The sequence below is a fragment of the Physella acuta genome, unplaced genomic scaffold (genome assembly GCF_028476545.2).
Source record: "Physella acuta isolate Inbredline_101_S28 unplaced genomic scaffold, ASM2847654v3 ptg001627l, whole genome shotgun sequence".
In the NCBI taxonomy this organism is placed as follows: domain Eukaryota; kingdom Metazoa; phylum Mollusca; class Gastropoda; family Physidae; genus Physella; species Physella acuta.
The window spans coordinates 124,596-144,848 of NW_026733141.1; the positions used below are offsets into that span (position 1 = coordinate 124,596).

Genomic DNA, 20,253 nt, shown 5'->3' on the forward strand with positions numbered 1-20,253 from the left:
ATTCTTCGTACATTTTTATTTTTCAAGTGGATCAATCCAGATTTTTTACTAGAGCTGGTAAATTTTGTCCAAATGACGTCAGAAGACTGTAAGCACCCTGCACCACACTAGGCTCCCTGGAAAAGAATGTTTAACGTTACAGATATGGCCTACAGAAGTAGTTTTTGATAAGAACAAAGCTGATGGAAACATTTATTGCTACGATCAGCTGAGCTAATTGCAAAATTCATTTAACAAGAATTTACCATTTATTAGAAGTCAGTATGCTATGCCACTCAGAATTAAATTGTTCAGTCAATCTAATCTGTAGTCTTAAGTAGTTCTCTTCAAACTTTAGGCGTGTCCACTCCTTTGACCTTTTTAAATGGTATTGCAAGTATTTGTCTGTGAAATAGAGTATGATCATTTTAATGGTGTGTCTATTATTTGTATTTACTTCCAAAAATAAACCCCTACAGAAACGTTAACAGCTGAGATATGTACAAGCTTAAGGGCAGGTTAAACCCCCAAATTGAAATTTAGAAGTTGTAACTAACATAGTATATGAAAAAAATCACTAAAAAGTTATGGTTTTGTGAAAATATTTTCTAAAAAGTGTCATTTTTAGGGTAAAATAGCTCAAAATTAGCTCTCATTGAAATCACAATAACACAGCTTCTGCTTGTCAAAATAACACATCTTTAACATAGAGTAATATACACAATTACAAAAAAGATGAACTAAAACAATTGGAAAATAATAAAAAATGGATTTTAGTCAATTTTTGAAAATGTGAGACCTAAAAAATTTCCAAAAAGTAGGGAGTAGACTTAGCTTTTTATTTTATAAAAATGAGCCTAAAAAATTTCCAAAAAGTAGGGAGTAGACTTAGCTTTTTATTTTATAAAATGAGAAGTTTCAAAGATATAGAAATTCTTTTAGTTCAACTTTACAAGCAGTGTTTATTAAACGTGTGCAAAATTTGAGCTAAATATCTCAAGTAGTTTTTCAGTTATACTGATTTAACTGGTACAATTTTGTTGAAAAGTAACATAATTTGAGAAAAACGCTAAATTGTGAAAAATATACTAAATTTAAAAAAAAAAAACGAGAAAAAGTGAAAACTATACCAAATAAGTCATTTTTAAAACCTCCCAGTTACATAAATTGCATCTGGAGCCTCTTACTCAGCAATAAGAACATCTGTTTTAGTTAGTTTTTAATTTTTATGTTGCTTAATATAGGTGAATTACATTATTACTCTCATTAATTAAAAATTATAAAAAATACCAGCAATACGAAATTTGGCAAAATGATTATACAATGCTCAGAATTAAATGTAGTTTCAGAAATCAACATTTCTGACTTAAAATATGTATTTTGGGGGGGGGGGGGGGTTAACCTGCCCTTAATTACATTTTAAAATAACTGGATATTGAAAAACTAAACTCAGTCCCATAGAGGCCTATCCATTGACCAAATCAGGTAAAGGGCATCCAGAGAAAACAAAAATGAACACAGGTTTACTAATAAACCTATATTATTTCTACCACATGTAAATTCAACAACTGTTCTCTTAGTTGTAGTACCTTTTTTTTCACAATGGTGATGCTGTCCTGTGTCCATCCAGCAATGATCTTGGCTACTTTCTGTTGTGTTTACATCTTGTGGACTTGCAAACTGAACTGCATAGAATTTAAAATACATCTTACTAAGTTAGCAATACATATTCTCACATTTAAAAAAAACACAAAAATATATTTGAATTTAATTTTAATATGGTGGCATTATCATTAATAATAAAAAAAATTCTGCTTTAATTATTGATTAACAATAACATGTCAATTTCTGTTCAGTCTACCTTTCGAAAACATTTCTGCTTCATCTTGTAATTCAGAAAATTTGTTAAGTACAAATTCCAAAATTCTTTTTGCTCTGTAAATGCTTTCAAATGAGGAATTCTCTGCAAAATAAACTGTTTTACTTAATACATTGAAAATTACCTATATATATAATTCTGTTCTTGGAGACGATAGAAAACACCAAGCTGTAAGCGCGCTCCCTACCACCCGTACATGGTCTGGTGAGCTGTGGTTCAAGCTAAATGTTTACTATCGTAGAGCCGGGTTTAGTGACGGCTATTAGGGGCAGATAATTTAGTTTGAAACGATTTTAAACTTAGGGGAGGTAACTAAGATTTTACTTTCACTGGTGGGGTGGGGGGTTATCGTCCTTAACGAGCTACTGACTGATAGTGTTTTAAAGCTAATATTTTCAGTGGCAGCATTGGTACTGTCAAATTCACAAATTATGAATTACTGAACAGTAGAAAATAAAACAACTAAATAGCGGTGTATGATACGCAGCGTGTCGACTTGTTATTATAAAAATAAAATAGATCCTGAATACAGTAATATTTTTACCTGAAATTTTATCCAGGTGAAGGTTCTCTAAAGTTTCACTCAAAATTTGATGAGATCTTAAACATGTCAGTGCAGAAGCTTGTGTGCGTAACTCTTTTCCAATCTGAGTCTAAAGCCAATAATGTAAAACATTTGCCTTTAATTAGCTGCATCCAAAGTACAACTTCTACTCCTAAAAGTTTTATCACTTCCAATGATGACAATTTTATAATGAGGTACAATTACATCACTTTTTTGTAAGGTCTAAGATAACAAAAGATTATTAGTGTATATCCGTTACCTGTGCTTCAAGTTTGTCTATGAACTGTTGTGCTGGGTCTAAACAACCTTTATGTTTAGTTTTAGCTGCATAGCATTGGTCCCTGAGAGCCTGGGTTTTTAATGCAAGTTTTTTCAATTTTCCAGGAATCTTTAAGCAGCCACTAAGCAGTAAAAATAGAATAACCTTTCACCATTTAGCCCAGCCCAGAATTGTTTGGAAATTTTGGTTATTGTATAGAGTAGAGATACACTTTTTTAATAATTACCATGACTATAAGCTTAAAACACCACTTATTTTTCAGAGCTAGAGATTATGCATTTAACCAGAGTTAAATCATTAAGATTTAGTAAATATGAGTTTAAAGTATTACAATTTACACGGTAATGTAAATGAGTAAATTTAAAATGTACACAGGATATTTAACACACCTTGAGAGAGTGAATTCTTGCTCAGGTAAAGACCTTGTTTCAGGAATGTCTTCACCAGTTTCCAAAAAGCCTATTTGGTCACCAACTATTTCATTATCAGGAGCTGCAGATGAGGGTGTACAATTATTATTCTTGTTAATGGGACTATGCAAAACTTGGGCTTTATTGCTGGATCTTTTTACTTCTTTAGCTCCATTTTTCTGGCACTGATCTAATGGCTGACTTGCAGGAACAGTATAAAACCCTGAGTCTTGTTTTGATGCTGGTGTTTTCCTCTTACTAGTGGCTAAAGTGCTTTTGCTTCTTGGCAGTTTGGCTTGTTCAGTTTTAAAGGGGGCCAACAAATGTACTGGGACATAACTGCTCCTAGAACTTGGCAGTCTAGTACTAGAAGGCCTGGTATTACTGCTAGGTCGACTAGTTTTTTTATCTGCTAAAGTACTATTTTGTTTTAATTTAGATGAATTAAATGCATCAGATTTAGTGGTTGTAATTCCAGGCAGTTTAGGTTTCATAACAACTTGACTGCTCTTATTCAGGTTTTGAGGTGTTCTCTCTTTACTTTGTAATTCTTTCGGTTTAAGATCTTTTCTTGGTGGCTGTTGGTTATCACCTGATAAACTTTCACTAGAGTTAGCAATTGATGTCTCAATAGCTGATTCATTGTTCTTTTCTTCATCTAATACTTCAGTTATCGTTAGCTTGATGAAGAAAAATATTAAACATACAAGTTAGTGTTACAATGGTAATTTTTTATAATTATTAAATATAGGCCTATTCATGTAAAAAAACACAAAAATATATTTGAATTTAATATTTTTGAAAACTCATTTCTGAAACTGAGAGAGTGTTAGTAAAGCTAGGATAACATTAATAACTTTCATGTTGTTGCTCATATTTTTACTACTACAATATGCTTACTGGCATCAATTATTTGGTTTTAGTTTTAGTCATAGTAAACTTATTGTCTGAGTGGGTGAATCTTAACACAAGATTCAATTCTGATAAGCAATATAGCAGATGATATATTTACTCACATCACCCACAGTATACAATTTTCCATTACTTATCCTTCACCCTTCATTTCTTACTCAACTGTAGTAAAAAAAAATTAAAAGTTCGTACCTTTGATTGAAGTGTTTTCTGTGCTTTGCTTAAAAGTTCTTCAACTTGCTTTAGGGTTTGCTTTTCTTCAGGTCCAAAATCTTCTTCGTCCAAATGTTTTTCTTTGAGGGAAAAATAATAGGGAAAAAAAACGTTATTTTTTTTTCTTTTAATTTAATTTTTTAATTTATTTTAATTTTAATGCAAGTAAATGAACATGTCAAGTTAGGGATGACCTAAGTTTTCTGATATTCTTTTGTAACAGTATGAGTAAGGGGGATGGCATTTCCAGTGCAAACAGATTATAGTAGTTTGTGACAAAACTTGTTTTTCTTTTGTTTTGAGAAAACAAGTTTTAGAAGTGAATATTTCTTAGAATATGCTATATGAATTATGATTTAAATTATCAAATTCTGAAAGTCAGAAGAATTGAAAATGGGGTGGAATACAATTTTCTTGGCCAAAAGTAATACAAACTACTTAAAATAAACAACATAATACCATTGAACAGCTGGGATTTTAACTGAATCATTTAAGTCTCTAAATCAGAGTGCATTTAATATGGTGTTGTGTTGACTAATATTGTATTTAACTTGGTTTTAATTTTTCTAAAAGTTAAAGGTATGTGTAGCTTATGTTATTTTAAATGTGTTGGATTTTTAACTATTTAGTATAATTTAGTTATTTCTTTGCTTTGTCACTATTATCGCTCAACGTATGGTAAAGTACATTGCATTTTGACCAATAACTATTTTATAAAATATTTTTCTCAAACAAGTATAACATTAAAATATTGGGGTCTATAATTCACGTGTAACTGGTACAGACGGCTAGTTTGAAATATTGATCTAACTGAAATATTACCCAAATTATGGGTATTTTAGAAACCTGAAAAGCTGGTTATCAGAGGTCACTCAAAAATTAAAAATAATCCAAGTATAACTATAACTGAAGTTATCATTTTCACACAGAAATAAAGTACTATTTCCGGAAATGGTTCAAAAGTTGATAGAAACCTCTGCAATAATGTGATAGTGATACATGAAATATCATCTGCTTTAATGGTACTCTAGTTATTGGCTTTTGGGAAACTAGAAGTTGAGTAAGTACCACTTCCGGTAACCAGAAATTACTTAAAAGTTGATAGAATACAAAACATACACATTGATATAAAACTTGTGTATGAAATTTCGTCAACCTGAGACGGTACTCAAGTTATCGAGTTACACGTAGTCTTACAGGATTGCAAAACTAAGTTTTTCCGCACAATGCATCTTCTATATTTTGTATACCTTAAATTATTCAGTACTTCCTCTACACTCTAAAAGCGAGGAAAGTAAAAATAACATACAGTAAAAAAAACGTAGGGAAAGTAAGAATGACGTATTTTTTGTAGACTAGTACTAGTACAAAGCTATGATAATATACACTAAGATGAATGCCTTGATTATTTATATCATAACATTAACACATCACAACCCCCCATCTCCCCCCATCACTAAAATTGTTACCAATTAATAACCACCTTTCAATAAAGTAGCATAAAATAACCAAAACACTAACAAACAGTATACAATGAGCATAGCAAAAGGAACCAATACTTTGATTTAAAAGATTGTGTTCACAAAAATCCTTTATTTTTCCTAAACTTTTACTACCTTTAGTGGTAACTGTATCTTCTTTCATTTGCTTGGCTTGATCAGATTTTCGTTTAGGCCTAGAAGAAACATGCAATATATAAAAGTGCATTACAACTACAAGGATATGTATAAGTAGGCCTACATGCTGGAAATTAACTTAAAATGTTTAAAGAAATTCAATAAATAGAATTACCAAGGCTTCAACAGCTCTCGTAGGATTGCACACTCTGCTTCTATAATTGATATTTGTTGATTTACTTCTTTAATTTCTTGGCAAAGAATGCTGTTCATTCTGAAATACAAGCAAAATTAAATAAATAGTATTATAAATAGCAAATGCAATGAGGTATAAAAATAATTTACCCCCACCCCCTCTTCTCATAACACTTTGACTTTCACAAAATTACGGATACTTGTACTTGTTCTATTATAAATTTATTAAGGTTGTTTAATTTTAATTACTTTTCATAAACTTAACTTGCATCATAGTAGAATAAGTAGATATTATTTATCATATTACTGTACTGTAATAGTTCAGAGATCTATTCTATGGGCACTCTCTCTTTGAAACAGAGATCTATATTCTATAATGATATATTATAGTATAATCTAAATTATAATTGTACTCTATACTAATAGTACTTAGAGAATTTTAGTACTATACTCTTGAAATACTAAGTATTACATACAAGTATCTAGATCTACACTCACTTTTGACATAACAGACACTAGTGACACTAACTAATAACTAGACTAGTCATTGACTTTCACTAGTGTGAAACTGTGAGTGTGTACTGTGGTAATGAGTGTAGTGTGTAAATCTACTCGAGTACCTTAGTTTAGCGTCTTAAATTCGGCCTAAACTAGTAATGTGGGGGGGGGGGTGAATTAATGAATATTTGCAAAAAATGTACGTCTACTGAGCTACAGTGTTTTCTAAAGTAAAATCGCCTCTTAGTCTTATTTGACCACGGACTAAGCCATCCGCTATGCACTGTCGCCATGATACGGCTTCTGAATGATATAATTTCTGGTTCGCGTAAATACCGATAGATGATCAAATATGCACAAATACAAACTAGCCCAGGCTACCTTTCCTTTGGAAAATTTGTTACTTTAGGTAAAGTATCTTTGCTGTCCTAGATTTAGATCAGGCCTACTGATCAGTATAGATGTTATTTTCAATGTTCCAGAGAAGCAAAAAACATGAGTAAGATTTTATGCCTTATCCCAAGGGGAAGGGGGTTGTCCATTAAATATGTAAATGATGCCACTCTCTTTGGGAGGGGGTTGTGTGAAAAGGTGGTTCAGAAAGTATGATGGCTTTGAAATAACAGACAGACACAGATGATGATTCAGCTCAGTATGTTTTTTAGATCGCTCTTTAGGCTGGAAGTGTGAGATCATTCTACAGTGTCTTACTCTCATTAATGTAACAATATGTGACAGTAAAGAGGGGAAGGTTAAAAATAGGCATTTTTAATGATTTATGATTATGAAGAACAACCACAAAATAAGGGTGGAAAAATTAGTAATTTTTGTAAACACTAGCTGTTTTTTTTTTTTTTTTTGCAGTTTTTATTTTAGTGCAGAGCTTGAAGAATAGTTAATAAAGGCTCTACTTCTAACAAACAAAAACAGCACTATTTTATAAATACAGGGCATTATGAAGAGACACTATGAATTTAGAAAAATTGACATAAAAACTTCAAAGCCTCACATATTTATTTCTATGCTTATTGAAGACATAGGCAAAATTTATATTACAACAAAAATCTACTTTCATAAATTCAACACCACAGACATCTTCCAATTTGAAGCAATATCTTTTTACCATAAAGCTTCAGAATCTCTTTTCCAACTTGTTTCTACAGTTATAAAATGTTTGTTAACTTTCAACAAATTAATTCTCTATTTACATAAAGTACATAGTGTATGAATTATTCATACACTATGGAATAGCCCTATAGAAATTATGGGATGATGTGACTACTTTTCATTTTAAAATAAATATGGTCAAGAAAGAAAGGTCGTTAGGTGATCTGCTGTTCTTCCAACCCAATTATATTGTGGTCATAAAAACAGATGAACTTTACTTTATCTATTGACTGTCAAGTCCAAAATGAGTATTTCCTCTTTTACTATAATTATATAATAACTACAATTTCGAATTAAATTTCTTAAACTTGTATATGGATTGGCACAGTACTTTTGTTATAAACTATTCTCTAAAAAGTAATTTTTAATACTTGTAGTATACTGAGGATGTAGAAGTAATGCATAATAATTTATTTTCTTTGCTTATCAAATATTTTAAAACATCCCCTACTTCTGTAATATCATGAAGTTTTAGGGTGAGCATTATTGAATGACCACATGGCTCTCAATAGAAAACTGCATGCAATAAAGGTGACTAGTAATGTAATGACAATGACCAGAGGTTTATCTTTTTCCTGCCCTACAGGCACAGTCATGTGTAATGGAGCAGTACTCTGAGGAAAGATAAATATGTCATGCATTATATTATGGGATACACAAACTACACATATCAGTTACAGATAAAATAAAACAAAAATTTGATTTAGTATATTAGAATTTTGATGCCTTTTGGGACTAAGGGAAATAATTTGAAGTTTAATTAGCAGTTCTGCGTATAGATAATGGTGAACTTACACTTAAGTAATGTAGTTGTGTCCATTGACATACAGCATTGTTCAGAAAGCTACAAGGAGCAGATATGGCATGATTTGGATCTAAGAATACAAAAACATAATAAACTCGAGTCATAATAAATGAAGTTGAAGTAGGTTTTCAAAATACATTCTAAATTTTTCAATGTAAATTTAAAATCGACAAAAAGTTAAGAAACTAGTGTGAAAAATAAATTTAAAGCTCTCACCCACCCCCACCTCTTTAAAATACAGCACTTGTTCTAGTTTTTTATTCTTATCTTTTAACTATTTAAAATATTAGTTTTAAAAACTAACAAATACTGAAACAAACTGATCAAAATATTTAAAGTTACCTAGTTGTGAGCAATTAGAGTACAGGCCAGGATGTAGCAAGGTAATGGGTGAATGAGTAACTTCTTTCATGGCTGTTGGCTTGTGATAGCGAGCATGTATTGGTAAACTAATATTAATCACAGTGTTTTTGGAACTTTGATAAAACTTGTAGTCAGATACTTGAAGAAATATATACAGTTCAACAGTCTTTGAAAGATACTCTGGAGCCTCAATATTCACATCATTGTTAAATAAAACCTGTAACAAAATGTTTTTTTGAGGTCAGCATAATCTACATTCGGATGCCAGAATAACAATGCAATTTTAATAAAAAATTACTATTTATGTCTTTTAAGAGAGGTGAGATTAAAACAGAACAGAGTTTCTTTCAGGCATCTCTTGTGCCCCAACTCCAGAGAAAAATGACTAAAAGAAACTCTAGCTTAGAAAAACGTGTTCACACCATTAACCTACTTCTCTACTTCTAGACTATCATCATCATCATCAATCCTTTGTGGCCCCTGGGGAGCAAAGGGCTGCAACCACACATCTACATCGGACTCGGTTTTGGGCTGTTCCCTTTATCTGTGCCCATGTGAGCCCAGCTGTTTTCACCTCTTCTTCAACTATTCTTCTCCATGTCTTCCTTGGCCGGCCCACCCTCCTTTTTCCCTGGGGATTCCAGTCCAAAGCGTATTTTGCAATGTTTACTTTTTCTTTTCTTAATATGTGTCCGATCCATCCCCATTTACGGACCTTGATATCTGTCTCTTTTGGCTGTTGCTTTAAAGTTCGCCACAGGTCTTTGTTTGATATTTTGTCTGGCCATCTTATTTTAAGTATATGCTTTAAGCATTTGTTTATGCATGCCTGTAGCTTATCAGTATTTGTCTTAGACATTAATTAGACATAAATTAGTCAATAGAAAACATTACCTTAGGACCACCAAACTGCACAAGTGAACTCAGTTGAAAAGGATCAGCATAGACCCCCGGAGGTAGGCTTTGTAACAGAAGTATTGAACAACCTTTATTAGAATGCAATGTCCTGATGTCATCTGGAATCGTTATGGTTGTTATTAACTCTCTAGAATAAAAAATAAAATAAATAACAACAATGAAATAAGAAAAATAGTTGATCATGCAGTTCTACTTAGTTTTAACCATGTAATAATTAATAAGTGAAAAAAAATGTTTGCACACATACCTATGAAATCCATGACCCAATAGATTCCAATGCATTTTTAGGTTTATGTTCTGTGTATGTGTCTTTATGAAATGTACTTGTAACAGCCACATTAGAAAAAACAAAACAACCATTTTTCATGGCTTTATTAATATAATGCAATCTGTAAGAAATAAAATTTGAATAATGAAGGTTCAGTAGCATTATAAGAATTTATTACAGTGGAGTCGCTAGCTCGGGTGTCACCAGGTGTGGCACTTCATGGTCTCACCCCCCCCCCCCCCCCCCCCAAAGAAAAAAAGTATATATGTGTGTGTGTGTAGGCCTACAACATTTTTTGACTTGGTGTCACCCCCCCCCCCCCCAAATGGTGTCACCCTGTGCAGTCCGTACCCCCCCCCCCCCTCCACTGCAAGCTCTGATTCATTGATTTTCAATCAGCATTGTATTGAATTAATAATTTATATTATGTATCTTTATATATATATATATATATATATATATATATATATATATATATATATATATATATATACAGGACCCTAGGATCGTCCTTCTCAAAGACAAAAGGTTGCAGATCCCTGGTCTAGCAGTGTATGAGTGTAGTATTATATATATAGTATATAGTGTATTTAAATATTACTAATCAGTGAGATTAATAATGTAATGAATTGTAAAGTCAATTAAAATAAATTACTAATGATTATCAAAGTCACAAAGAAGTGTAATACTTATCTGATCTAGATCTATCTATAAAATGGGCCTCTAACTAAACTGTCTAAAAAAAATATTTAAATTTCGCTTATTTCGTCGAAACCGATATTTAGTATTATTTACCTTTTTTGTTGATACTTCCGGGGAAAAACGTCAAGATTTGTTTTGTTTACATTTACACAATTTTTAAAATACTAATCAGTACTACTATAGATTAATAAAAAGGAAAACACTCTTTTTAGAACGATTCAGTTTAGAATTAGATCTAGATCTACTCTAGCTAGATCTATATTTTATTTCTTTTAAGTATGGGTAGCCTTTTTGCTAAGAAAAAGCCTCCTAGTCGAGTTACAGAACAAGATAAAGCTGTTCTTGTACGTTCATCCTCCTTGTGATTTTTTTTTCGTTTCTTTCTTTTTATCAGTTTCTAATAATTATTATTAGATCTAGATCTAGAATATACTATAGGCCTATATTAAACTATATTTAATTTATCATTATTAAATCTTTAATGAAGGCCTATAAAATATAAATAATATTAGTATTATTAGCAATATTAGGCCTATCCCTGCCCTAAAACTAAAATATTGACAAATAATAAATATTAATACTTATTTATTATTTATTTAGTTGGTGTAAGAAAAAAGAAATGACACGGACTGGGCCTGTGTTCAATCCTAATCTAATCAGTAGTAAAAGTAATCAGGCCTAAACTCTAAACTAGTCATAACCAACAATTATGTCTAATTCATTATTCACTTCAGCATTTCCCTAACAATAAAAACAAAATCTCTCAACACCCATGTCAATAAATGGGACATATTATTAATTATTATAATGATATCATGTCATCGTTTTGTTGAACTTAAGCATACAAATGACAAATCCAAAAATAATGCATATATTCGTATAGATCTAGATCTAGCTAGGGCCTACTATTTTATTATTCATCTAGATGTAGTATGTGTTCATAAGATGAACATTTTGAAATATTTTGTTTACCCAATACATTAAATTAAATTATCCAAATTCTATAACCATTTCTGATTGTTTGGCTGTTTCAACTTAGGTGGAATGGATCATTGTAAAAATATAAGATACATATTATATTATCCAAATGCTTGTTTAGAATGTTTAAATATATAAATAATCATGTTTCATCTTTTCTTCCAAATAAAACATTCTATTTCAGCAACTGAAGCAACAAAGAGACAAATTGAAACAGTACCAGAAAAAAATAACAGCACAGTTAGAAAGGGATAAAGAGGTTGCAAGGGCATTGCTTAAAGATGGCAAGAAAGAGTAAGTTATCACCTTATACCAAATAAAACCTCTAGTAACTAGACAAATAACAGGTTGGGGTAGGGCGAAATTGTGAGGGGGTGGTTTACCTTCTTGGGACAATGGTGGAGAGGAAGTAGGAAAAAATTTTAAGCATGACAATTAATCATTACTCAGAAGTACTTATAATTTTTTTTATAAATTACTCATTTGCTTTGGGATTTTTTAAGTCATTTGTCTTTTAAAGCAGTCAGTGAGTATCTTTGTGAATGATGGGTTGGTTTGTAAAGATTATGTGTGCCCCCAAAAATAATCTCATCAGACATGATGGTCTTAAAAGATTTTAACACGTTTTTCTTAACTCAGCTTCGCGTTTGTTTGTTTGTTTGTTTGTTGTTAAAATTGACATCGAAAATTAGCCCACTTCTGATTGCTCTAGAGACCTGAAATTTGGCATGCATGCTACTTTCGCCTAACAATTTCAGATGCAATCATAAAAACTAGCAATTAGTGACCGTAATTAGCTTAATTTAATTACGCCCCAAGGACCATAAAATTGAGGACATGATTTCTAAAGATACCGACAAGACTTGAGGCCTATTGACACAGTTACTTCGGCCCCAATCGATGTGAGCGCGCTGGCCGTGATCGTATAGTGGTTAGTACTTCGCGTTGTGGCCGCGACAACCCAGGTTCGAATCCTGGTCGCTGAAGATTTTTAGTCCGTGTATTTATAAACACTTTTTTAAAAACCACGTTTTTCATGTGTAGCAACGGACTAAAAAGGAGAAAATAAAATACTTAAAAAAAACTTTTTAAAAAACCACGTTTTTTATGTGTAGCAACGGACTAAAAAGGAGAACGGACACGGTAACACATTGTTAACGGTGACACGGTTGGTACGCTGGGCATGCTAAAATACACATAAACACGTTTTTCCTTAACTCAGCTTCGCGTTTATTTGTTTGTTTATGGGAGATTTGATCACGTGAATCGTGAGTAGATCTCCACGCCAGCAACGTAAATTACACCCTTTCTCTGTTTAAAGCGTATCGGTCGCTCAAGATTTTTTTAGTCCGTGTATTTAAAAACACTTAGTCAAGTCATACTTAATCAAGTGATTAGATAAAGTAGAAAATAAACTATATAAAAAACTTTTTAAAAACCACGTTTTTCATGTGTAGCAACGGACTAAAAAGGAGAAAATAAAATACTTAAAAAAAAACTTTTTAAAAAACCACGTTTTTCTTGTGGACTAAAAAGTAGAAAATAACTATTTACATACATTTGATGACAAAAAACGTGGGTCGGGCAGATGGGTCGGGAAATTTGATGGTGAACGTACCCACGTTTTTTGTCATCAAATGTATGTAAATAGTTATTTTCTACTTTTTAGTCCACAAGAAAAACGTGGTTTTTTAAAAAGTTTTTTTTTAAGTATTTTATTTAAAAAATGTTTGTAATATTGGTGTATGTTGAAATTGTACAATCAGCACATTGTCCAGCGATCTTTATTACCCTACTTAATTTTTGCTTCTACAATCTTGGTCATTAAAGTTTACAGTTTTATTTCTCTTGGTATACCTATATATTTATTAAGATTCACTTCCATTGCTTTTAAAATATAATTCTATAACAATAAGATTATTTTTGAGCATTATTATTTGCATGTGTTGTGTTATCTTACCTAATTTTTAATTGCTGTTGTTTCTTTTCATCTAGTAAAGCAAAGCTCATGTTAAGAAAAAAGAAATTTCAAGAGAGTCTACTATCCAAAACAGATGGGCAGCTTGAAAATATTGAGAGATTGGTAACTAAATAGCAGATTTTGACAAATTTAAGATTTACATAATGTTACAATATTTAAACTCTCTCCCCTCCCTGTTTTTATTTGATGTAACATTTTTATCTCAAATGATATATTGGATTATCTTTTTTTCAGGTTCATGATTTAGAATTTGCCCAAGTAGAACAAGAGGTTATCAAAGGTTTACAAGTTGGAAATGCTTCTCTGAAAAAAATGCATGAGGTATTTGTTTTACAAAATAATTTTGTTGTCATAAAATATTCTACTTCTATATTTAAAAATAGGTTTTTAACAGGCATTATGATGATTTTGTACCAGTTTGATTTAAAAAATAAATTATTTAGCCCCTTGAGTTTAATTTTTTAAAAATTATTTTTGAATATAGCATAATTTTACCATGGTGCAATTAAATAAGTTTCTGATCAAAAACTTATACCTAATTAAAACATTTTGTTGTCATTAATCTCTTTCAAATGTTTTAAACCCTACATGCTCTCCTAATTTAAAAAAGTTGAAATGAAAAATTTAATTTGGGCAAATACAAAATAGTTTTCTGCAAGAAGATATAATACTAGTTTGCTCTATGTGGAAATTTATAAAAATGTTTTTTCAATAATTTGAAACAAATATTACTGATCATTAATTCACATAAAAACAAAAAATCATTTCCTCTGTAGAATCAAATTGTAATGGTAACATTTTCAGATTCTCTCCCTTGAAGACGTTGAAAAGATTTTGGAAGAAACTCAAGATGGCATTGAGAAGCAAAGGGTAAGTTATAATGACAATAATTAAAGACAGTATAGCAAAAAAGTAATTTTAAAGACACAGTTTTTAGCAGACTTAATAATAAATCTTTAATGCTATCCAGCAAATTTTGGTTAATAAAATAAAAGGGTGATAATTTACACTTCCTCTACTCAAAAATTATGTTATGGTATCAACCCTGATTAATAGATTGCATTTAAAAGTTTCTGATTTCACATGCTTAAAATAAACTCCCTCCTTAGATGTTTCTTTGTCTGCAATGATGATAAAAAATATTTAACAATCATGAAAATCCTCACTTTGAAACAAAAATTTAAAATTTCAGGAAATTGATGAATTGCTATCAGGTGGTTTAACAGCAGAAGATGAGAGTGATGTGCTAGCCGAGCTTGACCAAATAATGAAGGTTCATTTAATTCTGTTCATTAAAATACAAATAACTATTATTTTGCCATCAGCATTGTTCAAAAACAATATTAAAAAGTGTCCCTTTCACTTGATTGCCAGTAATTAGTATTTATTTATTACTTACGTTACTTATATTATTAGTATTTCTTGAAAGTTGCTTATGTGTAATAAGTTAAATTCCAAGTGTTTTACTTTTTAAGATGGGTGAGTTGGATGAAGAAATCAATTTACCAGATGTGCCTAAAGAAAGAATAGGAGGTATGTTTTCAGAAAAAATAAATGTTTTTTTTTATTTTTATACTCGGCACAATTTTTAAATGCTATGACTTGTGGGTAGTATTTTTGTGTTCTTTCCTGCAGTTAAAAATCTTCTCCAATTGATAATTGATTATTTGGTGTGGGTTGAAATGGGAGGTGGTAGTTTTAAATTTGATTTTTGGCTGACGACCATTATTTGATGGATAACTAGGGTCATCTAGTATCTTTTTAAAACAATGTTAAAAACTGATGAATCATTAAAAATCCCAGAAAAAATGTATATCAACAAAAAATTAGAAAATTATGTTACATCCAATATGAGCATAATTATGTATTGATTTTCTGTCTTTTACATATCCAATAGAGCCGAACAGAGCAAAAGATTCACAGAGAGAGAAAAAAATAGCTGTTCCCGCATCTTGATTAGTCATGGCTGTTATGAAAACTTAGAAGCTATTTAATATTTTTATTAAACTGTAAATATTTGTAAACTGTTGACTGTTAATTTTTTTTACCATTTTGTCTGCTTAAATTAAGAAATGTTTATGTATATTTATAATCAGTATGAGTGAGTGAAAGTAATATCTGTTAGGAATTTAAATAATTTAAAGTATTATTAAAAGAATGCTAGTGGTAAATAAAAGTCTGCATAATTTTTTATTTTTTGCTGTGGCACTTTTCTCTTATTTATTTTGTCTTATTAAACTAAAAATATTCATAATTAGACTTTTTTAAACAAATATTCATAATTAGACTTTAAAAACAATTGAAAATCTTTAAACATCAGTTAGCAAAAATAGTGTGTCTTATGAAATCAATAGACATATTGTAAATGATACCCAAACTGCAACAAATTAATTTTGTTTTACCTACATTTTACCTACATTCTAAGTGTTTAACTGCAAACATTTTAAATAAAACTGCTTTTTAAAAAGTTATGAATTCCTTTCTTTCAAACAATAGATTAGTAAAGGCAAAGGGGCACTCCTAATTATTAACCCATGAATGTCCAAAATATAGATTGTTTAAATGTATATGTGCATATAAATATGCTTATATACATCATGTGGTGTTGATATTATATTTTCCTGTTAGTGCCTAAAACACATGGGGCAGATGAAGTAGAGTTCATCTTTTTTTTGTGTGTGTGTGTTGTTATAACCCGAAAAAACTCTTTCTACAAAATTATAAACCCACTATTTTGGGGGTTGGGTGGAAAAGCACATTTCAGTACCAGGACTTTTTCAACCCTTCTTTCTGTAATTCTTGAATGATTTAAAAGTGTATATTATCAATACATAGTGTTCTCTCAGTTATTGCAATTAAAGTTCCTGGCTCTCCATCTTCTGCAACATAAGGGCACTGTTCTGTAATAATGATACATTAGCAACTAGAATGATGATTAATTAGCTCTGCAGTAATGATGGACGCAACTTTCAGTTAAGTCGTAGATGTAACAGATCTCTTTGTGTGAGTAATGAACATAGCTGTGGGCGGCACTGCTTCATTACTTATGTAATGTAAACATTCTTTGTATGGTGCCCTAGCACTATCAGTTGAGCATATCACTGCAAAAAACAAACCATACTCCAATCTTCACTGAGTTGTTTAGCTTTTCTGGCCATGGTTGCAAGATGTTCAAGTGTTAGGACAACCTATTCCTCAGCCTGTCTTTCCTCTACTACGTGTTAATCCAGGTCATTGTCTGTCACTGATTGAGCATGATAAATATTTAACATTCATAATTTTGACAAACCCAAGCAAGAGTTGATAAACAAGGTGCGAATTAGCAAGGGTATATTGTAATACCTAGAGGTAAGGGGGTCTTTCATTAATGACTTCACATTCTCTGGATGATTTTTTACTCCCCCCCCCCCCCCCATTTTCAAACTTCATCACTAAGCCAGAGCCCCCAACCTTAAAACTAATTCACAACTCAGCAAACCCACCCCACCCCAATTTAAAAATGCATTTTTTGTTTTTAAAACATTCCATCTAAAATATTTACTGAGCTTGACTATATTAATCATACATATATATATATAATATATATATATATATAATATATATATATATATATAATATATATATATATATATATATATATATATATATATATATATATATATATATATATATATATATAGGCACGTATATTTAGTCACGGCCCGTGAAAGCAGCCGTCCGTGCCGACAGTTTACAGACAACAATGAAAATATCAAGCAGAAACTGTTACCTTCTCATAGTTTCAAATCGTTTGAATACTGAATTATCTGCCCCTAATAGCCGTCACTTCACTGATCCGACCCGGCTCTACGATTGTAAACATTCGTCGTGAACCATAGCTCTCCAGACAGGTTGGGGTGAGGGTGGTAGCGATATGCCTAGAGAGTGGGGGAGTAACGGCGTTACGTGGTGGTGTCTTGCATGGTCCCCATGAAGAGAATTATATATATACTAGGCATTCTGCCTAGCTTCGCTTAGGTTTTCAAAAACATTTGATAATTTGAATACTAATTATTTGGTGATGGATGAGGCGTGGAGTTCTTAAATCTAAACAGTAATGCTAATTTTAGAGAAGATGTTGTATGTTGTTTAATATCCGCTTTCGAAAATACGCAATTTATAACTAAAATGGAAATAGAACTACAGAGGTTCCGTGAACAGTATATCTCACAATTTATATTACATTGCCTTTAAAAATTAATTTTTTAATTAATTTAATTATGATACGTAGCTTAATTAACAACTTATTTTTTTTTAAAACAAATGCTATACTTTGTCGTTTTCTGTTTCTGTTTAAAATAGTATACAATTATTTGAAAAATAATTATTTAAAAAGGTTACCTCCCTTGAAAATTAACCGAATGACGTATGTCAGTGTTTACTTTTTTTTTTAAACAGTTACTATGCTTATATAAGAAAATACGATATATAAACATATTTAACGTCTACAATGGCTTTTTCCGACGGGAATAAAGTTTTTTTGTTACCCTCCAGGGTCGGTCTACGACCTCAAATAATATTAAGGGGATCGATCGTCAATTTATTTATATATATCTCATATAAGGAGAATTTCACTCGCGGTCATCTTTTAGCACTGGTCGAGGGCTTTGAGTCTGACCAACAGTTTTTCCATACGGCCTAGTCATCTATAGAAGTGTATGCAAAACATTAGCATGATGTACAGAGGTTAAGTAACGTAAAAATTGTGTTGAAATTACCCTGTTTTTCCCATAAAATACAAAGATTATATAGGGAAATACGACTGGTCAGTTTTGACCCCTTTACGAAGTTTTCCCAGATATGCCGAGTTTTTTGTGACACCCCAAGGCGTTCTCCTACCACCTCACAAAATATCAAGGGGGGTCGTGGGAGGAAAAAAATTTTCGTAATAGAGCTCATATAAAGAGAATTTCACTCGCGGTCACTTTTTAGCCCTCGTCGAGGGCTTTGAGTGAAACCGACAGTTTTCCCTAAAGGTCAAGCCATTTACCTAAGAGTATGCAAAAAATTAGCCAGATATACTGAGTTTAAGTACCCTAAAGTCTGCGTTGAAATGACCCTATGTTTTTCCCATAAAATACAAAGATTATATAGGGAAATACAACTGGTCAGTTTTGACCCCTTTACGAAGTTTTCCCAGATATGCCGAGTTTTTTGTGACACCCCAAGGCGTTCTCCTACCACCTCACAAAATATCAAGGGGGGTCGTCGGAGGAAAATTTTTTTCGTAATAGAGCTCATATAAAGAGAATTTCACTCGCGGTCACTTTTTAGCCCTCGTCGAGGGCTTTGAGTGAAACCGACAGTTTTCCCTAAAGGTCAAGCCATTTACCTAAGAGTATGCAAAAAATTAGCCAGATATACTGAGTTTAAGTACCCTAAAGTCTGCGTTGAAATGACCCTATGTTTTTCCCATAAAATACAAAGATTATATAGGGAAATACGACTGGTCAGTTTTGACCCCTTTACGAAGTTTTCCCAGATATGCCAAGTTTGTTGTGACACCCCCAGGCATTCTCCTACCACCTCACAAAATTTCAAGGGGGGTCGTCGGAGGAAATTTTTTTTCGTAATAGAGCTCATATAAAGAGAATTTCTCTCGCGGTCACTTTTTAGCCCTCGTCGAGGGCTCTGAGTAAAACCGACAGTTTTCCCTAAAGGTCAAGCCATTTACCTAAGAGCATGCAAAAATGTAGCCAGAAGTAAAGAGGGTAAGTGCCCTAAAATCCGTTTTGAAATGACCCTCTGTTTTTCCCATAAAATACAAAGATTATATAGGGAAATACGACTGGTCAGTTTTAACCCATTTCCCGATTTTTCCCGGACATGGCGAGTTTTTTGTGACACCCCAAGTCGTTCTCCTACCACCTCACAAAATTTCAAGGGGGGTCGTCGGAGGAAAAATTTTTTCGTAATAGAGCTCATATAAAGAGAATTTCACTCGCGGTCACTTTTTAGCCCTCGTCGAGGGCTTTGAGTAAAACCGACAGTTTTCCCTAAAGGTCAAGCCATTTACCTAAGAGCATGCAAAAATGTAGCCAGAAGTAAAGAGGGTAAGTGCCCTAAAATCCGTTTTGAAATGACCCTCTGTTTTTCCCATAAAATACAAAGATTATATAGGGAAATACGACTGGTCAGTTTTGACCCATTTCCCGATTTTTCCCGGACATGGCGAGTTTTTTGTGACACCCCAAGTCGTTCTCCTACCACCTCACAAAATTTCAAGGGGGGTCGTCGGAGGAAAAAATTTTTCGTAATAGAGCTCATATAAAGAGAATTTCACTCGCGGTCACTTTTTAGCCCTCGTCGAGGGCTTTGAGTGAAACTGACAGGTCTGCCCTACGGCCAAGCCATTTACCTATAAACATGCCAAAAATTAGCCAGATGTAAAGAGGGTAAGAGCCCTAAAATCCGTTTCGAAATGGCCCTCTGTTTTTCCCATAAAATACAAAGATTATATAGGGAAATACGACTGGTCAGTTTTG

At 32.1% G+C, this 20,253-nt stretch overlaps 3 protein-coding genes across 3 annotated transcripts; 1 reads left to right on the forward strand and 2 right to left on the reverse strand.

Moving 5' to 3' along the window:
* Positions 1-7: 7 nt before the first annotated feature.
* LOC131929431 (uncharacterized) lies at positions 8-6,867 on the reverse strand. The gene is made up of 11 exons (XM_059285634.1): positions 6,757-6,867; positions 6,030-6,128; positions 5,855-5,913; positions 4,218-4,318; positions 3,093-3,793; positions 2,683-2,824; positions 2,403-2,511; positions 1,841-1,942; positions 1,569-1,664; positions 246-384; positions 8-116 (listed from the first exon to the last, which is right to left on the reverse strand). Exons 2-11 carry the CDS (start codon positions 6,125-6,127, stop codon positions 32-34), a joined length of 1,632 nt encoding a protein of 543 aa, XP_059141617.1. The 5' UTR covers position 6,128; positions 6,757-6,867; the 3' UTR covers positions 8-31.
* A 662-nt stretch (positions 6,868-7,529) lies between these two features.
* Positions 7,530-10,990, reverse strand: LOC131929416 (phosphatidylinositol-glycan biosynthesis class X protein). Its single transcript, XM_059285596.1, has 6 exons — positions 10,864-10,990; positions 10,048-10,189; positions 9,777-9,927; positions 8,862-9,099; positions 8,510-8,589; positions 7,530-8,328 (listed from the first exon to the last, which is right to left on the reverse strand). Exons 2-6 carry the CDS (start codon positions 10,158-10,160, stop codon positions 8,176-8,178), a joined length of 735 nt encoding a protein of 244 aa, XP_059141579.1. The 5' UTR covers positions 10,161-10,189; positions 10,864-10,990; the 3' UTR covers positions 7,530-8,175.
* On the forward strand, positions 10,975-15,915 carry LOC131929417 (charged multivesicular body protein 6-B). The gene is made up of 8 exons (XM_059285597.1): positions 10,975-11,114; positions 11,933-12,042; positions 13,744-13,831; positions 13,964-14,050; positions 14,534-14,599; positions 14,922-15,002; positions 15,205-15,262; positions 15,627-15,915. Exons 1-8 carry the CDS (start codon positions 11,049-11,051, stop codon positions 15,683-15,685), a joined length of 615 nt encoding a protein of 204 aa, XP_059141580.1. The 5' UTR covers positions 10,975-11,048; the 3' UTR covers positions 15,686-15,915.
* Positions 15,916-20,253: the final 4,338 nt, after the last annotated feature.

Bases quoted from the DNA above. Each gene is read 5' to 3' on its own strand.
- LOC131929431 (XM_059285634.1), bottom strand. From the start codon at position 6,127: ATGAACAGCATTCTTTGCCAAGAAATTAAAGAAGTAAATCAACAAATA. The intron at 2,825-3,092 runs GTGTGTTAAATA...TTTACTGCTTAG, and splicing joins CAAGAATTCACTCTCTCAAG to TGGCTGCTTAAAGATTCCTG. The intron at 1,665-1,840 runs GTAGACTGAACA...AATTCTATGCAG, and splicing joins AGCAGAAATGTTTTCGAAAG to TTCAGTTTGCAAGTCCACAA.
- LOC131929416 (XM_059285596.1), bottom strand. From the start codon at position 10,160: ATGGTTGTTTTGTTTTTTCTAATGTGGCTGTTACAAGTACATTTCATA. The intron at 9,100-9,776 runs GTAATGTTTTCT...ATTTTGTTACAG, and splicing joins TGCAGTTTGGTGGTCCTAAG to GTTTTATTTAACAATGATGT. The intron at 8,329-8,509 runs GTAAGTTCACCA...ATCTTTCCTCAG, and splicing joins CACAACTACATTACTTAAGT to AGTACTGCTCCATTACACAT.
- LOC131929417 (XM_059285597.1), top strand. From the start codon at position 11,049: ATGGGTAGCCTTTTTGCTAAGAAAAAGCCTCCTAGTCGAGTTACAGAA. The intron at 12,043-13,743 runs GTAAGTTATCAC...CTTTTCATCTAG, and splicing joins CTTAAAGATGGCAAGAAAGA to TAAAGCAAAGCTCATGTTAA. The intron at 14,051-14,533 runs GTATTTGTTTTA...TAACATTTTCAG, and splicing joins CTCTGAAAAAAATGCATGAG to ATTCTCTCCCTTGAAGACGT.